Raw genomic sequence first — 20,163 nt, forward strand, 5'->3', positions numbered from 1 at the left:
GTAAAAGTTCCTGAGCACCTTGGAGGGCAGTTGGAAGTCTCTCAAGCGTCTGAGGTGGTAGAGACGCTGACGGGCCTTTTTCACCATGGTGTTGATGTGACAGGACCATGACAGGTCCTGCGTGATGTGAACTCCGAGGTATTTGAAGCTGTCCACTCTCTCCACTGGGCCCTCGTTGATGACGGGGGTCTGGTAGTTCCTCTCCTGCTTAGTGCTGAAGTCCACTATCAGCTCCTTTGTCTTACTGACGTTTAGAAGGAGGTTGTTCCTCTGGCACCAGTTCTCCAGATTCCTAATCTCCTTCAGGTAGGCCGTCTCGTTGTTATCAGAGATCAGGCCCACCACGACGGTGTCGTCAGCAAACTTGATGATGGTGGTGGAGCTGGTAGTGGCCACACAGTCATATGTGTACAAAGAGTACAGCAGGGGGCTCAGGACACACCCCTGGGGGGCTCCAGTGCTGAGAGTGGTGGAGGCTGAGACATGTCCGCCCATCCTTACTGCCTGTGGTCTGCCAGTTAGGAAGTTGGAGATCCACTGACACATAGATGAGCTGAGTCCCAGATGCTCCAGCTTGGTGGTGAGTGTGGAGGGAATTATGGTGTTAAATGCAGAGCTGTAGTCTATGAAGAGCATTTTAACATAATTCCCCCTTCTAGTGTCCAAGTGAGTGAGTGATGTGTGGAGGAGATGAGAGATGGCATCGTCTGTGGAACGATTTGGACGGTAAGCGAACTGTAGTGGGTCCAGTGTGTCTGGTAGTGAAGAAATGATGAAGTCTCTGACCAGGCGTTCAAAACACTTCATCACTACTGAGGTGAGCTAGCCCTCTGTCCCTCTAATCCTGTCCTTCCTGGTCTGTCCAAATTAAGTTTTACTATCTTCAGCTCGACCTCTTGTCTTTTTATCAGTGCCATCACCACAGCAGGTCTTCCTACCATTTTATAAACCTTCCCTTTCACTCTTGTGATAGAAGGACACTCATCTCCACCTGCTCCACCCTGCCTGTGCACTCTTCTTCGCCTCTCTTGTTTACTGCCCATCGCTTTGGATGCTTGACCCCAGGTATTTCATTTCATCCACCTTCAATATCTCTACTCCTTACATGTTCACCTTTGCTTCTGCGTCCCTGTCATTCACACACATGTATTCTGTTTTGCTTCTGCAGACCTTCCTTCCCCTTCTCTCCAGAGCATACCTCCCCGCTACAGATTCTCCTCCATCTGCTTCCAACTCTCACTGCAGATCTCAAAGTTGTCTGCAAACATCATAGTCCACAGAAACTCCTGCATAGCCTCACTTGTCAACCTGTCCATCACTACTACAAACGATCCCACACTCAACTTAAACTCATCTGTCACTCCTCACACTGTACCACTGTCTTTCCTATGCCCCCTCACATACCTCTGACTTCCTCATGCAGTACCACAGTTCTTCTCTCGGCACCCCATTATTATTATTATTATTATTATTATTATTATTATTATTATTATTATTACCCATCTGAGCTTTGTCATAAGCTTAATGATATCATTCACTCTAAAAGACTGTTTTAAATAAAGCTGGGGGTGGAACTGCAGGAGAACTGAGGGCTCAAATACACAAGAGGTAATCTGGGAGATGTAACGCACCGGGGAAACACAGCTGAGCTAAATCAGGGGAAGCATGACAGAGTGAAACAAAGCTACACGCAAAGCACATGAGACAAGGGACTGGCAAATTAAACAGGAACTAAGTGAACAGGTGACTGACTGATATATACAAACTTGACACGAAACAAGAAACACCGAACTGACATAGAAAAAGAAATCCAAACAGATGGGGGGACATGACTGAGGAGACAGAGGGATGACAAAGGAGGACGAGAATATAAAAATAGTACAAACAGATTCCAAACGAGAGACTCTTACAACTAAAAGGAATCACAAGCTCACAAAAAACCCAGGATCATGACAGGACTTCAAAGTACTTAATTACACAAATTCATGGAAAGCACATATTGAACAAATTGCATAAAAGACGCTGCGACCTTTATATTTTTCAAAAGCAGCTTAAAAGATAAAATACATCTACGTTACCTGTCAACAGCAATAGCGACGAGCGTGAAGACAGAAGCTGACACAGAGATGCCTTGAACCATGCCGCTCATTTTGCAGACCAAGCTTCCAAAAGGCCATCCTGTTGACAAGAGAGATGCACTCAGCTGATTTACTACTGAGACAACAAACTGTGACAGTTGGCATGATGACTGTAGCCCCAGGCTGTGACTCTCATGTAATGGCATACTTCTGGGACACAGAAGAAATATTTAACCAGTGAGTTCTGAAAAAGCCAGAAGGCCATTTAGGAAACACTTTTCAAAACAACCTTTTAATAATCCAGACCATAGTGTTAAACACTGCCGGTTAGTCTGGAAGGACTAACGTAATTATGCGACCCACATGTATGCAAAGGCCTGAGAGGCACGACTGCTCTATATGATAGTTTTCCAGTACCTATGTAAATTCTGGAGAAGAATAAGAAACGAGAAAACAAAGATTACACCCACAAACTCACCAGTGTACGCTGAAGCTGAGGGGATTTGTCTTAATGCCATAAGCAAGTGTTTTGATTGGGAACAATATGTAATCAGTGATGCTGGTAACAGTAACACCTACAGTGTTGATGTTTAATATGCCTGCAGACAATCATCAGTACAGAGTGAACAGGAAGAAGAAACACGGTACTCAAGGAAATCCTCAATCCGCCCTTTGTGCAAGAATAGTTTAGTAAAATCTGCAGAAAATGCTTTTAACCATTCAGTAAAACGTGTGAATCCTTCTCCAGTTCATTCATATATAGGAGCTTCACTGCACAAACAAGCGCCCGAGAGGCCAGCAGGCTAGAAGGATGTTGATATGAGCCATTTATCTGCACTTGCAATTAATTGTTATACCAGATGAAGGTTGAATGAGACTAACAAACCTCACGGGGTTCCTGGCAGAGCGTGTTGTTCTTATTAGTGAAGTTGAAATCTGAGTTTTAAAATATTGGCATTGAACAGTGACGAGAAAAACATTTATAGGACGAGATTTTCAGGGAACTTTATAATAGTGTTTCTATCTCCACCCACCAGCAGTATTACTACGTTTTGGGGGATCTGATGAGGGCTCTTTGAGTTTGAAAATGAACCTCACTGTAAGAAATGTACATAAAAATGACAGTTAATAACTGTAAAATGGTAAATTACCATTAAATCAAAAAGAGTAATTTATTGTAATATGGACATTACATTTCTGTAAATTGAAAAATGGTGATTTGCTTTTATTTTTACACTGCTAATATGTTGAAAATAAATTAATGTACTGTAATATGGCACATTGTCTTTGAAAACAACAGGAAAAATCTGTAACATTATTTACAATGAATCACACTACAATTTACATAATAACTCTGTATGAATGGCAATCTTTCCTGCTTTTTTCATTTGAATTTACGATTTACAACTGTATATTACCTAAAACATACCGTACTTTTAATTTTAACAAAATGTCAAAACATTGTTAGAATTATTGTCAAAATTACGGTGAAATGTTTTTAATATTAATAAGCTCAGGCTGTTTGATAAAACAGTATATGTTAACAGTACATACAAACAATTACTAATAATTAAAAAAATATGGATATTTCTTTAAGTTCTAGAGTCTCACCAAGTATAACACAGCTGTTTACAATGAAAAAAAATATTTTGTGGTATAGGGAGGTTTAAATCATGTATTTCCCACTGTTCAGTCCGTGTTCAATCTGTTCGAGTGTGATACCACCTGCTGAAATTAAAATTAATTGATCAAAATGAAATACAAAAAAATTAATGAAATAATTTTTCTTTTCGGTTTCTAATAATAACATAAGGCATATCTCTGTTACTATGGAACGCCAGGACTGCCATAATGAATTAATTACTGGTTTAAGATATTAAAATGTATATCTAGGAAACAGAATAAGGGATTTGAAAGAGGAGGGGATAGTCTTGTCTTTGAACTATGTAAATTATTTGAGGATTAAGCCTCGCACAGCTGGGAGCACAACGATCTGGAAGTTTGCTCTCTTACATGGATGATGTCAGATAAATATAATGGCAGAAATAACTGGACTGAAAGCGTATTTTTATTTCACTGTGTATATGTTTACCTCCTTGTCTTCCTTTCTTTCATTTTTTTAAGGAATAAACAGATTAACAAGCTGTCTACATAATACGCTCAGCTTCTTAATCCCTTTCAGAACAGAAAACTCTAAATAAGGCAGAGACAGACCCACTTTCATCAAATTTCTTCTGTGTAGGCAGACAATATGCTGATATCCTGAGCTGCCATCCATCCGCATACTGGATTTAGAACCAGCAGACACGGTCTAGTGTCATTATTAATTACGGTTTCCATAATAAAAAATATCCTCAAACACCAATTCCTTCTTGCTGGAGGTCTGCAGTTACTGTTTTTTACAATAATTTCTATTCACAAAATTATATTATACAGTGCGATAGTGCACTTCTGTTACACACAATATGTTATTAACCAAAATTACACAGCATCTGCCAAATCTGCTCACAGTGCTGAGCAGACGAGCAGGCAGATTTTGGGCGTCTTTAATCTTCTTGCGATGCCTCTTTCATATAATTTGAATTGCCAGTAAGCACTGATGCAGATTCAATACCATCAATCACGGTGAACTAGAGCATCATCACATGGGCTGTAGATGAAAGCTTTCTTAGAAACTACCATCCTTCACGGTGAACTAGAGCATCATCACATGGGCTGTAGATGAAAGCTTTCTTAGAAACCGCGGCAGATTGCGAGTAGTCCAGTCTTTTCAGAGCACTCATGGGCTAAACAAGAGCCTCTTATCACTATAGCTGAAAGAAGATGACTGTAACCGTCATCGCACTGCTTTTCGTTGGTGTTGGGAAGCTTCACAGTCTCATTGTCAAATGGAGAGCTGTACATTTTATTTATTGCTTCACTTCATTGTGTTAAAGCCCTGACCCCTGACCTCCATTAACATTGAGTCCAGTCTCGTTTCCAAAAAAGCTGAAAAAATGTGAATTAAAAATGCAGAAACACATTTTAGTATGTTCATTTTTAAATTCATGCCAGCAACATGTCTCAGAAAGGTGAGATGAGGGGCAAGTTACCTCTGGTTGCATCACCTCTCCTTTTAACAACATTTCTAGGTGTTTTCAGCCACTGAGGGCTTAGCTGTAGTTTCATAGCTCACATAGATTTGAGTGCTGAGCACCCAGGAGATATCAGCATTTCGAAAATGTGCATTATGCATCTGTTTGTTTGCATTTTAGAGTTTTTACTTGTTTTCCTGATCGCAGAGAGAGTGCTCCTGAGAGGCCGAACCTCACATTTACTTGTTTATGTACCAAAAATTCTTCATAATTGTGAGACGTTTGCACACGCAGTCCTTCAGAGTGGTGATCCTCTTCTAGTCTCTATTAAATTTGCAACCTCTCAGGAAATGTCTGTTTATTCCAAATAATGCTACTAATTAACATCTTAGTTATCAGATGTTCCACTGTGTGTTTTTTAAAATGTATTATTATCACTTTTCATGTTTTTGTCGCCCCTGTCCTAACTTTTAATTATTGCCTACAAAATTAAGTTGTGCTTTTCTCCTTTTGTCCACAATCTCTCATCAACACATTTTTTCACAGAAATATATCTTTTTGGTATTTGTGAAATTTTAAATATAAATCAAACACCCAGAGTTTTCATTGACAACCGAAACTAACATACAAAAAAGGATATGCATCACATCCCTGAGCCTTTACAGGTGTGAGCAGCACACGAGCGCAGTATCAGCAGCAGCGGCTCCCATACTCTGTCTGTGCCTGAATGCATCGTGCATTATCACTCAGCTGTAGGTCGCCCATGCTTGGCTGCACTCGAAGCTCGGTGCACGATCACTGTAAACACATGACTATTACGCTACAAGGAGAAAAAATTATGCATAAGGTCATGTTTTCATACATGCAGCCTGAGTAACATGCAAACTGCAGACAGACAGATTACAATGGCATCTAATCTGTTCTGACGCAATAATGGAAAGCAGAGCTGAATTGAGATGTCGGAGTGATTTATTGGCCAAATGCCACTGAATTTCTCTGTATCCTACTCCTAACACTGAAAGAACTGAAAGATGGAGTGCAGGCAGACAGGTGATGAGCTCTGCCCACTTTATGATTGACACAGCCCTTTACGTTCCAGCTGAGTGAGCTCAATTTTCATCTCTGTGCCAAAAGCTCTTTGGCCTGCTGGCGTCTGAATGAATCTTTCATTTTGTCCTCATACAAACTGCAGCTTGACTCACCTTGAACCTTTTTTTTTGTCTGCTGCATCACATTTACCATTATGTCCACTGATATTTTACTCAAATCTCAACAGTCGATCAGCAAACATAGAGGGCCATCTTTTTTCGCCTGATCATCACTTTGGGCTCCCTTCTTGCTCAAATGTTTGGATCTTCAGTGGCATGAAAAATCTGCTGGAGACGCCGACGGTAATCTTTCTTGCCCTGTTAACACGGCCTCTCCACTAGGTCATGCAACATAACACACTAAAGAAACTGCAGAGAATTTACTGGAGTATATTCTTCTAAAACATCTTGTGTTATCCTATCTTGTGTAACATGAAATGTGACAAGCTGACTCATGAATTCTCAGAACAGACCCAAAAAATAAAAGTGTTGCAACAGGCATCTAGTGGTCGGGGTCATCAGCCACTTGTTCCTCCCTTTATTGAACCAGGCCTTCATTTTGATGTCTCCTATCCCGCTTTATCATTTCATGATTGCATGAAATTGTGTGGCCATGACACCTTAATGTTGACAGAATCTTCACATAATCACCTTCTGGAGCGATCAAAAACAGTTATGGCTGCAGGTGGCGTCACATAATAAGATGGTATATCCACATTTCATTTTTTCTATAATCTTGCTGATAAGAGAGTCAGGTAATGTAAAGCTCTCGGGTGGTACATCCTTTGCAAAGGCTAATGCATTCTGGAAAGCAATCAGGATCCCCGCTTAATTATGACCTATAAGCATGCACCTCCCACCAAAGTGTAATCCTTTTAAAATCCATATCTGATGAAGCCTAATCAAATATTTTAGATTTCTGTATGGAGACGTGCTCTGCAGATGACCTGAGTTTGGTCAATACTTGACCTCAACCAGAGACAGCCCCATAGGCCAGCCCTGCCAATCACCCTTCCTACTGGCTGGGGGGTCCACTGGTGTCTGATGCAATATGAATGGGGAAGCAGTCGGGGGGGAGGTCTGGGCAGTCAGATCCAAACTGGTTCTTGGCACTTCGAACAGCAGCAGCTGGAGCTATTGCACCAGGCTGAGAGATGCCAGTTGTATATAGTCATGCTTTCTTCAACGCACAGCTCGGGTTTTGAAGCCTATGTCCTAAAGACGGTCTGTAAAGTCGTCCTCAGTGAGAGGTGGCGAGCAGGGGTCGGTATACTTGTATCTCCTGGGTTCAGTGTTTACACATTAGGCTTCTTCTGTGCAAGACGTTTGTTCCCCTGCAGATATGGATATATCCAAGTTGCACAAGTGCAAAAATCTTGCTATTATTAGCCAAATGTAATCATCATTCTCTCCAATAAGCTACATCACAAAATAATTTTTACTGATGTTTTTTCTATTATTACTATTATCCTGTTATTTCTATTATTTTGTGCTCGGCAGGTGTTGATTCCAGAGCTCAATTCCTACTCCGTTGACATGTCTCTCCTCTAGGTTTCTTTTATTAATGGATGACACTGGGATTGCATACACGCTTTATTTTATTAAATGCTTTTGTTATTTTTAGCTGTTCCAGTGCCATTCATAGTGCAGCAAATGCTTACCCACTGGTGTATTCTTGAACTGTTGAGGTTAGAGGTTCGCACTGAAAGAGATTTTTCTAAAACTCTGCATAATTTTTAATGCGATAATCTACTGGAAAGCTAATCTGGAATATGCTTCCTGCTGGTGGGTGCAAGCCGTCCCTTACATTTCTGGATTAAATTCATTGTTATGTCATCGCAGCAGGAATTTAATCACACAAAGAATTCCAGCCAGCTGTACGTTCACATGTCTGGTTTGGCTCTTGATTCAGACTATAATGGGTTTTTTTTCATACCAAATATCTGCTCTTACAAAGAGGAAAGATGTGGATAATTGGTCTGTAACTGTAATCACTAATTGCAGATTCCGCTCTCGTTATACATCCAAAATTGTTGCTCTAAATGAGTAAAGCAATTTCGTTGTCACTCAGTTGACATTCTTATTGTTAGCAAAATACAGAAGCTCGTGGGCTTTAGTTTGAAACTGTCATTTCATATCAGAATCAAAGGAATTTGAAAACACTTTCCAAGAGTAAATTATCATAAAATCATTGTCAGGAAAATTTTAGTCATTTAATTTCAATGTGTAACTGTAGACAGTATCTGAACCCCCAGCTACTATCACTTGCCTTAAAAATTGCTCATGTGTGATTTAGTCATCAGCAACCAACTGTCAAACGGAATTGGAGCACAATGTGGAAAAAGCCCCGGTTTCTCCATCTCAGCTCACAATTTCAACTCTGCCGAGCCTCTTCTGTTTCTCACCACCACAGGCGATAAGAAAGCGGTGGGTCATGTCTCAGTGCTCACAAGGTTCAGATGGCTCTACAGAAAACTTGGGTAGTCCACATTAATACAACTCAAAGCCAGCAGCTCTGACGCTGTGATTTCACAGTAGAAAGCTAAATGGCTGGTTGAACTCTGGAAAAGATGGTGAGAACACTTGTATTCATACAGCATTTTCTTTGCGATCACTGAAATGTGAAGCAAGTCTTGGTAAAACAGGGCAAAAGTGAAGACGACAGAAAAACCTTAACCCTTCTGCTCGGTGGCCGTTTCAGGATACCAGGAATCAGATCTGGTTCCACTGCAGTGACTCAGCTGTTGCTGGTCAGGCTGGATTTTACCATACTCCGGCTGCCTTAACATTCATTTGTAATTTAGGTTTATGTGTGCAGTGGGTATACCAAATCTTTCTAAGATGTTCTATCGCTACCAAAAAGTGGTTATTTTCTGCTTCAGAACCTGGTAAGTAGCTGGTTATGATTCTGTTCATTAGTATTTGCTGAGTTCTGCAGATAATCTGCAAAACTTTCATCAAGGAAATTAGATTTTAACTTTCATGTTGGCAACCTTTTATTTTGTTGTCCATTATTGCTGTTCGGTCTACACACTGAAGCTTAAATACGCCTTTCGGGATGTTAATCACAATAGAAGTTTGTCCTCTATCTGGGTTATCAGGAAGCAAGAAGCAATAAATCATCTAATTTATAAGAATCCACATGCAGAAATTCCTCTGTGCTAAAAGGTAATAGTTTCTTCCCTACTCCATGCTCAACCTCTCAAATTTGATGCAATTTCACCAGGTAGTTTTGGGGTAGTGTTGCCACTGATAGCACAAAAGAGCAACACACCTCTATTACTGTCTGCTCACCTGTAATTATGTTGTCAAGAAGCGTTGTTGGCATGCAGAAAATCCCCACCAGCAGGTCACTCACGGCAAGGTTTAGGATGAACAAATTGGTAACAGTCCGCATATTTTTGCTCCTCAGCACGATGAAGCACACCACTCCATTTCCCACCATGCACACGAGGAAAATCAGCAGGTAGGACACGATGAAGATGGCTGCCGTGGATGGCTGATGCAGGTAAAATCCAACATAAGTGATGTTGCTCCTGGGTATGACAGACTCCAGGGAGGAGTTGTACAACGTCCAGTTGTCATTCAGTTGAGTCAAGTTGTTTTCAAATCCTTCGTTCATTTTAACCCTGTAATATGAAAAGTCGTTAGAAAAGTGCAATGAGAAGGTACTGGAGTATTTATTTATTTATTTTAAGATTAGTTTTGTATTAAGTAAAATCCTGCAATCGAAGGTTTGTTAAAGGATTTTTGGTGAAAACATGTTTGTTGACCACGGCTGAATCCCTCTCTAGTGTTGTAAATCATTTCAGTTTTATTCACATGGCACCAAATCACAGTCACAGTCACCTGAATGTGCATCATACTGTAAGAGCCTACAATACTGGAAAGAAAACCCCAACAATTAGATGACCCTATGAGGAAGCACTTGGTGACAGTGGGAAGGAAAAACAAGAAGAACCAGGCTCAGAGAGGGACAGCCATCTGCTTGGGGGTTAGGGAGGAAGAAAGGAAAAAGACGCACTGTGGAAGTGAGCCAGAGATTAATAGTATTTAAAAAAACAAACAAACAAAAAAGATGTGAGTGAAGAAGAATCCCCCAGCAGACTAGACCTACTGCAGCATCACTAAGGGAGGATTCAGGTCACCTGATCCAGCCTTAACTATAAGCTTAATCAAAAAGTTTTAATCCCAATCTTTTAAAAAAGCACCCATTAAGGAGTACAAAAATACCTTAAAAACATATCATCCTGTCAGATTATAATGTGTAATGTTACACAAGAACGGGAAGAAATCAAAATGAAGAAAGATAATGCTCCTCTAAAAGTAAAAGAAATACCCTCACCTCTTCAAAGAGAAGTTTTCTGCCTTTGTAGCTGAATGATAAAGTTCAGAGAAATCTGTGATGAAACCTTGTTCCTTTCACTCTCACATCAGTGCAGCGTGTTGGGTTTTTATTGTGTTACAACAATGCTGCGATTTTTGCATGATACCAGATGTTGAGTGTGGGCAGATACATTTTGATTTTGATCATTTCTTATCAAAAAAGCTCGAGTCGGCTGATGTATCTGATGGTTATCTGATCACCCACTGTGTTTTATTTGTCTGTTATTTTAATGGAGGTGATGATAAATTATTTTTTAAAAGCTCCATTTTGAGCAGCGTTGTTGTAACTGCTTGTACTTTATCCCCTGAGGTTTTCCAGGCTGGAGTAAGTCTGATTTTAAAATATAAATGCATTTGTATAACGCTTTACTCAGTCCCTAAGGACCCCAAAGCGCTTTACACTACATCCAGTCATCCACACATCCACACACTGGTGATGGCAGCTACATTGTAGCCACAGCCATCCTGGGGCGCACTGACAGAGGCGAGGCTGCCGGACACTGGCGCCACCGGGCCCTCTGACCACCACCAGTAGGCAACGGGTGAAGTGTCTTGCCCAAGGACACAACGACCGAAACTGTCGGAGCCGGGGCTCGAACCAGCAACCTTCCCATTACAAGACAAACTGCCAACTCTTGTCCAACTTTTACCTACTGGGTGTTTATTGGCCATTATTCAAACGTAGTTTAGTATAGTCAGCATTCAGTACATCCGTACATTATGAAGTACAAAATGAAAATATTAAAGTGTCCAATAAGACTTTGAAACTTGCAACTCAAACTCGTTATTGGAAAAGCTGATGGATTAAGTTTTCCCAGTCGTCCTCTTAACAGCTGCACTTGGTTTTACAACCACTTGTTTCACTTTACAGATCCCAAGCTGTGTCCATCTTTTCAGTCTCTGGTATAAATGAGATTATCAAACTTTTCCTCAACATTTTGTTTAAGCCTTTTTAATAAAATAAATAAATCAGCATCTCTTTCAATACATGTCAAACCGGCCCCGTGCCAGCAGCAGCGCGCTACTTCACTGTCCTATTTTCCATCTGTGTTGCTACTTGAAAAGAGCACTTCTTCCCCCTTCACTTTTTCAACCCGAGCATTGCCACACTGGAGCAGCTCTTGTTGTGGGATCCTGCTGTCGCTGTCTAATTGTGTTTTATAAAACGAGATGAGATGGTTGTTGAGGGAAAAAGAAAATGCCAAAGAAAAAATTACCCACCAAGTCAACAAACTCGCAATTGTGAATTTATGTTCGTATGCTGTCGAAAACATTTCAAAGGTGAACGTGTTGTAAGTACAGGCTAATCATTTCTACTCTGACATCCTTCTGCATTCAGTTTTTTCTTCAGTAATTGAAAACCTGCTCTGCTGGGTTGAAGCCATTTCTTTGCTGTGAGAAACTCTTGGGTTGCTTTTGAGTCTACTTTGGATCAGTATCCATTTGTGCTGTGAGCACTATCTGATGCACTCTTCTGCAGCACTTGTCTAAGTCTGTCTAAGAATATAGTCCTGTACACTTCACACTTCATCCTGTTACCTTTATCAGCAGTTAAAACATCCGTTCTTAGTTCCGCTGGCAACCATACATACTTATGCCATAACACCTCCACCATTTTTGACAGGTATGCTTGGATCACGAGCCAGTTCAACTCCTCCGCCATAATTTTCTCCATCCTGGTTTCATCTGTCCAGAGAATTTTCTTTGTCTGAACTGTGAAGGCTCTTTTAGAGCGTTTCAAGCAATCTTCCTCTTTTTCAGTGAAACCAGTGGTTTATGCTTTGTAATAAACCCTGAATGTGTTTCTATTCATTAAGCCAACTTTGGTTTGTAAATGTTGACAGTGACACGCTTACCCCCTCAAAAAGGGTCTTGCCTTGGTTAGATGTCATCCACTCTAGTTGGCCTCTATTTAATTCAGTTTTATTTAATCACAACAACAGTCTCCTCGAGGCGCTTTCTGCAGTCTTTCAGCTTTTTTTTTTTTTTTCTCTCTCTGACAGGCTTATTCAGTCTCTTAAACCTTTCTGACAGCCTCCCTCCCTTGTACTGGTATCTCATATCATGTTTGATGTTAGAATGAAAAGCTATGAATTTAACACTTTCATTTTTTACTCTCTGCTCGTACAGAACTTAATCTGTTTTCTAAGAGTAGGTCCACCTGAATTTGACACACGTGAAGAAAAGTAAAATAACTATTGATTATATGTGAACAACAAAATGGGCCAATGAAAAAGTCAGCCTCCTCTCAGCTGTCTGAGTGTCACACTCGTGTGCCTTCAAGCAGACAGCAAATTAACAGCTGTGATAGCGTCTACTCAAGAAATTATATAGAAGAGATTTGGATCAGATAAGGGTAGCTGCTGAGAATCATTAAGTCTGATTTGAACTGTCTGGTCATGATTGGATGTTACTTACATGGAGTAATATGAAAGTCTAGATGGAAGAAAACACAATATTACTTTGGAGCTGACTTCCTGTGCTTTGCTGATGTCTTAAATTGATTCCTTCAATCACCGTCATCCTCCCATCACATTTTCTGAGTCTCCTTTATGATGCATCACAGTTTTTACAATTTCATCATTGAACCCAAGATCAACAATTCCCCTTCAGTTAAGTGTATCACATTTGGTGTTGTTGACAGATGGTTTCTGTAACACCTTTTTGATAGAAGTATCGAGCTCTTCTTCATCCGTCTCTGCATTTCTGTGATTTGATATAAGATATTATTTTCAAAAAAGTGTAGGATTTAATAGCCTGCAAATAAATTATAATTCTAATGTAATAGTCATTAATCTGCCAGTGTAGCCACATCCTGATTTCTGTTTCTCACAGTTCCAATGCATGTATATACTCTGTCGATTCTAACCCTTTTTTTATGTTAAGTCTTATTCAACATTTAATCAGTCCAACAGCAGGTGGATCACCTCAGTGTTAGCTGCCATTGTTTGAAATGCACAAAAAAGCCCAGCTCCGCATAGAAAGCCCAGTGCAAACTAAACTGCAACATAGTTACAGACTCATGCAAGCTGGCTACACTTTCAGTTAGATCAATCAACAAAAGTTAACCTAAGTCCAGTAACCTGAGGTTTTTCTGAGGTTTGATTCCAGGTTCTAATAGCTGCTGCAGATTGTTATAAAAATTCTTAGGTATGCTGTGAATTATAGTTCTCAGAAAATCAAAAACCTCAAAAAATTGTAATAAGCAGATGTAACTTTTAAAAAGCAAAATGTAATCAGCCAAGAAAGTTAAAAAAGGGGCCGTCTCTTACTTCCTCTCACAGGTATAACAAAATCAGATTTACACAGCACAATTAAAATTGAGCTTTTGAATTGCTGTGCAAAGAATACAGTTGCATTAAATGTAATTACATTAAAAATACATACAAATACAGTGGAACCCCGACTTACGAATACCCCGTTAAACAAAAAATTCAAGTTACGAAGGCGCTGAACGGCAATATTTCTGCCCGAGTTACGAAATCCGCTGGCTCTGATTGGCTGAGCCCACAATGCCTTCCGAATCATGTGACAACCCCTTGGCTTTCGTAATTGCGCTTCGCTGTTCCACTTGAACAACGTGTTGTTGTTCTAGTTAGCAATTAGCCTATCGTTCAGCATCGCCTCACTCAAAAGGCGCGACGGGTGCTTCGACTTACGAAAATTTTCAACTTACGAAAGACCCTCAGGAACAAATTAATTTCGTAAGTCGGGGTTCCACTGTACAATGTAAAGTAAACAGTGGAGATGCAGAATACAGAATTAAGTGGCCTTCAGTAGCAGGTACATAACTACTACTACATCAACCAGAAGACAGCAGGGTTACAGATATAACAACAAATGAGAGGTTAGTGGGTTGGAAAGGCCAGAGAGTAAAGGTGGTTTTGAGCCTAGACTCTCCTTTTATCTCAAGCATTAAGTGATTCCATAGCTGTGGAGCAGTGACTGCAAAGATGGTTACCTTGTTACTCCAAATGTGATATTGGAAATGTAAGAAATCAGCAATAAAATCTAGCTGCTGAACTCTGTTAACGTGTTTAAAGACACAGGTGACACCAAGGTACAGGAATCTCCAAAAAAGCAGACATAAAGTAATAAAGGAATGGATGAACTTCCAGATCACGAAAAGCCAAAAAAAGATTTGCGTTTAAAGATGATTTTTAACAAGAGAACAAATGGGTTTAAAAAATTGCATCGGTATCAACAGCACCACTAAGCTCCAGCGTAATCAGGGCTGGTCTATCACCTGTAAACCCTTAGAAAAGGTAGCACCTTTGGTTGCCTTGTGCATGTTACACACTGTGGACTTGTGCACTGGTCTGCACAAATCTCCTAAATCTCTCACATACTGGCTCCAAGCACCACAGTTACCCCAGGACTGATATTACAAGGACATCACTTGCTCTAAGGAACCTTTGGGAAGAAAGTCGCCGAAAAGGGCAAAAGAGCTTTTCCCCACTCAGCCGGCTAGTGTTTGTGAGGAGGAGGCAACAATGCTTGTTACAGGCTCCAAGCTATGGTAGACTTGGATGCTAATTTCCATATGAGAAGCAAAATTTGACCCAGAAACACTCAAGGACTTCAGTGTCACTGTCCTAATGTGCTAACCCACAGCAGCTGAGCCTTCAGTATAATTGGTGGGGACATACTAATGCACACTACATCTGTTAGTGTATGAGTGTTTTTCTGTGTTTGATGCCGCTGGTACACTGTGTGACACTTCACTAGGGAACTGTAAAATAAAGTGCAACTGAAGTGTCTTCCTCCTTCAGTGAATTACTTCCACAGCAGATATACTGCAGGTAAAAGAAAGCACCACTATATGAAATTTCAGTCAGAAACATTGTTGGATTTCAAAGGAAATCATTTGTAAGCTGGAAATATCTAAACATGGTTTTAGAATCAGAATCAGAAAGGGTTTTATTGCCAAATGTTGAGCGGGTTTACAACATTAGCACATTAGGTGGACCTCAGGAATCACATGATAACTTCTCAGTTTGTGTTCTGGTTTGTGCTAAAAGCTTTTGAACTTCAACATAAAAGTGTATCAATCCTTCTATCTGGGTAATTCTCTGTATTTCAACAGCACAAGTATGAAAGGGGAAGAGCTGACCAGCAAAACGAGCCTCGTCTCAGTCATCTGACTAAGATCTGCGTTAAAATAAGGCTTTATAAAATAAGGTTTTTTACTAATTACATTACTGCACTGGGGAGGTACTGTGTTAAGTGGTCCACAGCAGCCCAACAATACATGTTATCATGTTAAAACATTTACATTTTGTGAAAAAACAAATTTACATCTTAATGTTAAAAAACCCTCTAAAATTCAATCGACTGATCGTGACCTCTTAATTAAACACTAATCTCACTATCCAACCATAACTGCTTCTCCTTTAGCAGGCAGAAGACCACGTTCAGAGCAGCTTCCTCCTCTCACTCATGTTCACTAAACAATAAAGTTATTACAATAAACAGTGGAGGTTCTGCTGTCATTAAACATGCTCTTCACATGATACTGCATATGAGCTGGGAGCCGCAAGGGAATTCCAGACTGTGTTCATGTCCCTAATATGCCACTGATCATTTTTTGGTGAACTTGCGATCACAGTGCATTTATCCAGGGTGTAACTGGAAATGTAGCTCAAAAACGAATAAGATCCTTTTGCCTTCTCTAATGTTTGTCAAACATGCAGCTTAAAATAAACTTAAATGTCAGATCCAGTCCTTCATCATCTTTCACCAACCCCAGATTTTGCATTTCTCATCATTCTTTAAGCATGTATTAAAAGCAGCCATTGTAATGGCATTAATAGAGCTGCATTGTGCACGTTTGTATTCAGATTTTAATGCTCCACCTTCGTCTGCATGAGACAAGAGGAGCTCATTACGTGTTTAGAAGTTAATTAATTAGAGTCAAACCCAGTTAAATTTTATATTTTAATGAAAAAGGTGAAAAGAAGTTACGTTTTTTTATTAACTAATCAAACAATTCAAATGTAATTCTAATGGAGCTCCAAAAGTCCCCAGTGATGACTGTGCATGATCCTCTTTCCCACTAATGATAATGATAACACGTACACAGGAGCTCGTTAAGTTCGCGTCCATCCAGCAGCATTCTGCCTGATGCATCGAGGCGAGCAGACAGCTCCATGAACACACTGTGCAACCATTATGCGCACATCACTTAATGAAACATTAAAGTTAATCAGGACATAATATCGCTTCTTCAGATTCCCAGTAAATCTCACAGGAGAGGAATTGGATGCAGACTTCAGGAGCTGAATGACTGAGCGCTCCTGGACAAAGAGCGTCCTGTCAGGCAGTGGACAAAAACGCGGTGATAATGGTTTGGATGGATGCGCACTTGTTCCCTGCCTCTACACGCCCCAACGAGCTTTAAACGCTGTCCAGTTTTAACTATTCAGCTTGAAGATAAGTAAAAGTTACTGAAAATTAATTCTACAGATTCACGTCGCCCTGCCAAACACTGAAATGTTCACCATTGCCTTATTTATGATGTTGTCCTACCTTGTTTGCTTTCACCTCAACGGGCAGCGTTCATTTAAAGAAAATGTCCAAATTTCTACTTTTCTCCGAATGAGACAAATTTATATGAAACCGAAGAAAAAACAGAAAGAAGCCAGTCTCTCTCTCACTCAGCTCCGTACCAATCCACGTTCAAGCGCGTCGCCTGAAAGCGCGCTTCTCGTGGCACATGGTGCGCTCTGCCGGCCGCTCAGAGCGCAAGTGTGGGATTTGTGCAGATCCAGCCGTGTTTGATGCTGTGACGTCGGGGGCGCAGGGGTGGGATTAGAGGATGAGGATGAACGGGCTAATGGTTGAGTGATATCGCCACGATCTCGCCCAGCTGCTGACTCTTAAATGTCATTGTCTGTGATGGTGGAAGTGTGGGGGGGCAGAACACAGATGGTCTGCGCAGTAAAACATAGCCTCAGGAACCGTCATACAACACCCCATATAGTCATGTGGATGTTTTCTAAAAATGTTCAAAGCCACGGTCAACAAATTTATGGAAGCCCTGAGAATTTATTAAGTCTGCACTCCCCTGGCAACCACTGGTCGCTAGGAAAATTGGCTATTCCCCAACCAGTTGGAGAGCGGTTGCTGTCTGTTGCTGAATGGTGCTAGCTAAAATCAGTCCTTAAATCAGGGTGCTGCACAACAAAACCTTGCAATTGCTTTGGGTGCCAGCAGTTTGCTTGGTTGCCCATAGTTTGCACTGAAGACAGAAACTTGTCTGCCCCCACCAACTAATCAACGAGCAATAGTGAAACTAGAAAAAGTGTGACGCACACTTGTTTCAAAGTAAAAGTGCCTCAATGCTGCAGCCAACGTGTTTTGAAAGGTGAAACTTGCCACCCAATTTTTTGTTGTCATCTAATCTTTAGACCTGTGTGACTGAGGCCGAACTTCCCTGCAGAGAAATGAATAATAACCTCAGATTTTATCAATAAAATGCCTTTCCAGTGGAAATCCATGTACATACAGCATTTCATTTGTTGTTTTGGATTATTAAGAACTAACAAATTATGATTTTTATGTGTTGTTATGCTTTTTTTAAAGGTCTATTTGTGAACCATATAATTGAATGCAAATGTAATGAGAGAAGATTAAGTGTGTAACGATGAAAAGTAGCATTTATTGCTTTTGTATATCTATAGATGGATTTATTTATAATTTACTGGTGTGGCTCACTTGAGATCAAATTGGACCAAATGCGGTCGGCTTGATAGCCCAACATTAAAAACCTGTATTTCTGCTTTGGTAGCTGCTGTGCTGCATTAAAACCACCACCACCCGCCTGCTTGCGCTGCTTCAGCTCCCACAGCTTGACTGTTGCCTCATCAAGGGATTGGTCTAACAGGGTCACTTCTCTTATCTGGGTTTCTTTGTGGTTTGTGGGTTTAATGTGTTGGTCAAATAATTGAACTATGAAGTTACTGGTTTGAATCTTGCTGTGGACCTTTCCTGCATGTGTTCCTTTCATTGCGCTAATATGTTAAGAAAGTATTAATCTGTCTCTAAATCAGCTTCTATTAATGCAAATTCCCACTTTGTATTTTATTTCTTTTTTGTTCTTTGGACTCTGATGATGAAACGTGTGTGCAGCACACAGTATGCTCCCCTGTAGATGGCAGATGGAAGAGAGTGCTGTTTTGCTGCGTACACACTGAGAAAGCGTTGCAGTTAAAAGCCCAAACTTTCTTCCCCAGGCTCTGGCATGTTTGATTCGGCTCGAGTCTGAATCATTGAGAAAAAGTTATTGAGCAACAAGATCTAACCTGCAGAAGCATCGTTAATGGCGGCCTTCCTGGCTGCCTTACCCTTAGATGCTTTATCTTTGAAGCCTAAAGCGACCAATTAAGTGAGATAAACGTTATCATGATTTTGTGACGATTGTCGTAGTCAGTCACAGTTATTGCTGCGTCTTTTATTGATATGTGAGGATTCATCATGAAACACGTTTGTTTTTAAACCATATCTCCTGTGTTTCCCTCCCTGTTGTCTGTGTGAGCTTTGTGTCGCTCGTTGTTCTTATTTACTGTTTATTTTGTTTGCTACGTGCTCGTGTGTCTCAGTTGGTTCTGCTTCCTGTAAACTTGCCTGTGACTTGTTAGCCAATCATAGTTCTGCACCTCCCTGTCGGTCTCCTCGTGTCTCTGTTTTGCCCCTTGTGATTTTTCTTCCTGCTGCTTTGCTACAACTTTGCTGTACTTTCTAAAACTTTTGCTTTTATGCTGCTTGTATTTTCTGGACTCTTTCCTTTTCCTGTTTTGTCTTGATCTCAAATCTACTTGTCAGCTGTTTTGTTTTGTTTTTTCACTTTTTTCTCACGAAAGTATTAGCAGATGTTGCCTCATCTTAATATCATAGTATTTCTTTTAAAATTGATTTAGGCTTGTGCGGCGTTTGTGGAGGACTGTGATTGCCATCTTGTGGTGTTTTCATTTTTCCATGTTACCTGCTGAGCAACAAAAAAACCCTTTAGATTTGACAGTCACGCTTTTCTCTTTCTAAAAGAAATGTCTTTTCTTTTTTGTCTTTAAATAAAATTTAGTTACCAACCCTGAATCTAAAAGTGTGCCGACTCTCTCTTGAGACAGTTTCTCTGCTTGCAGTGATTGCAGCCTGAAGTCTTAGTTTACCAGTCGGTCTGCTGGATTATTTGGCTTCAGGCTCTCAGGCTGGTGTGTATTAACGGGATAACCTGCTGAACATCTTCTCTATTTCTCAGAATAAATGTGAGACCTCGGCGAGTTTAAAACTGTAGAAAAAAATAGAAAAGCAGAAGATATTTTTAAAAATCTTAACCTGTAATGTAAATAAAACTCTTTATCTTTTTATTTCTGTGCAGACGAGTGCTGATATTCTGACCTTGCCTCTGAGCACATTGCACAAAAGTTGTGAGATTTTAGATTCACCTCAGCTGCACATGAAGAATGTTTTTTCTCACTCTCAAATGTGAACAACTGGTGGTGAACAGTGCAGCCAAGTGCACTTACACACACAAATCAC

At 40.4% G+C, this 20,163-nt stretch overlaps 1 protein-coding gene across 1 annotated transcript in view; it reads right to left on the reverse strand.

Annotated features, from left to right (window-relative positions):
- npffr2a (neuropeptide FF receptor 2a) overlaps positions 1-17,712 on the reverse strand; it is a 35,507-nt gene extending 17,795 nt beyond the window's left edge. Inside the window, exons 1-3 of the mRNA XM_082555057.1 lie at positions 17,155-17,712; positions 9,535-9,869; positions 2,079-2,178 (exon numbers count right to left, since the gene is read on the reverse strand). Of these exons, the coding sequence (XP_082411183.1) occupies positions 2,079-2,178; positions 9,535-9,862 (428 nt within the window). The 5' untranslated portion in view covers positions 9,863-9,869; positions 17,155-17,712. The remainder of the gene's footprint in view (positions 1-2,078; positions 2,179-9,534; positions 9,870-17,154) is intronic.
- Between the last annotated feature and the right edge of the window lie 2,451 nt (positions 17,713-20,163).

The sequence above is a fragment of the Aulonocara stuartgranti genome (genome assembly GCF_965226115.1).
Source record: "Aulonocara stuartgranti genome assembly, chromosome: 12".
NCBI lineage: Eukaryota > Metazoa > Chordata > Actinopteri > Cichliformes > Cichlidae > Aulonocara > Aulonocara stuartgranti.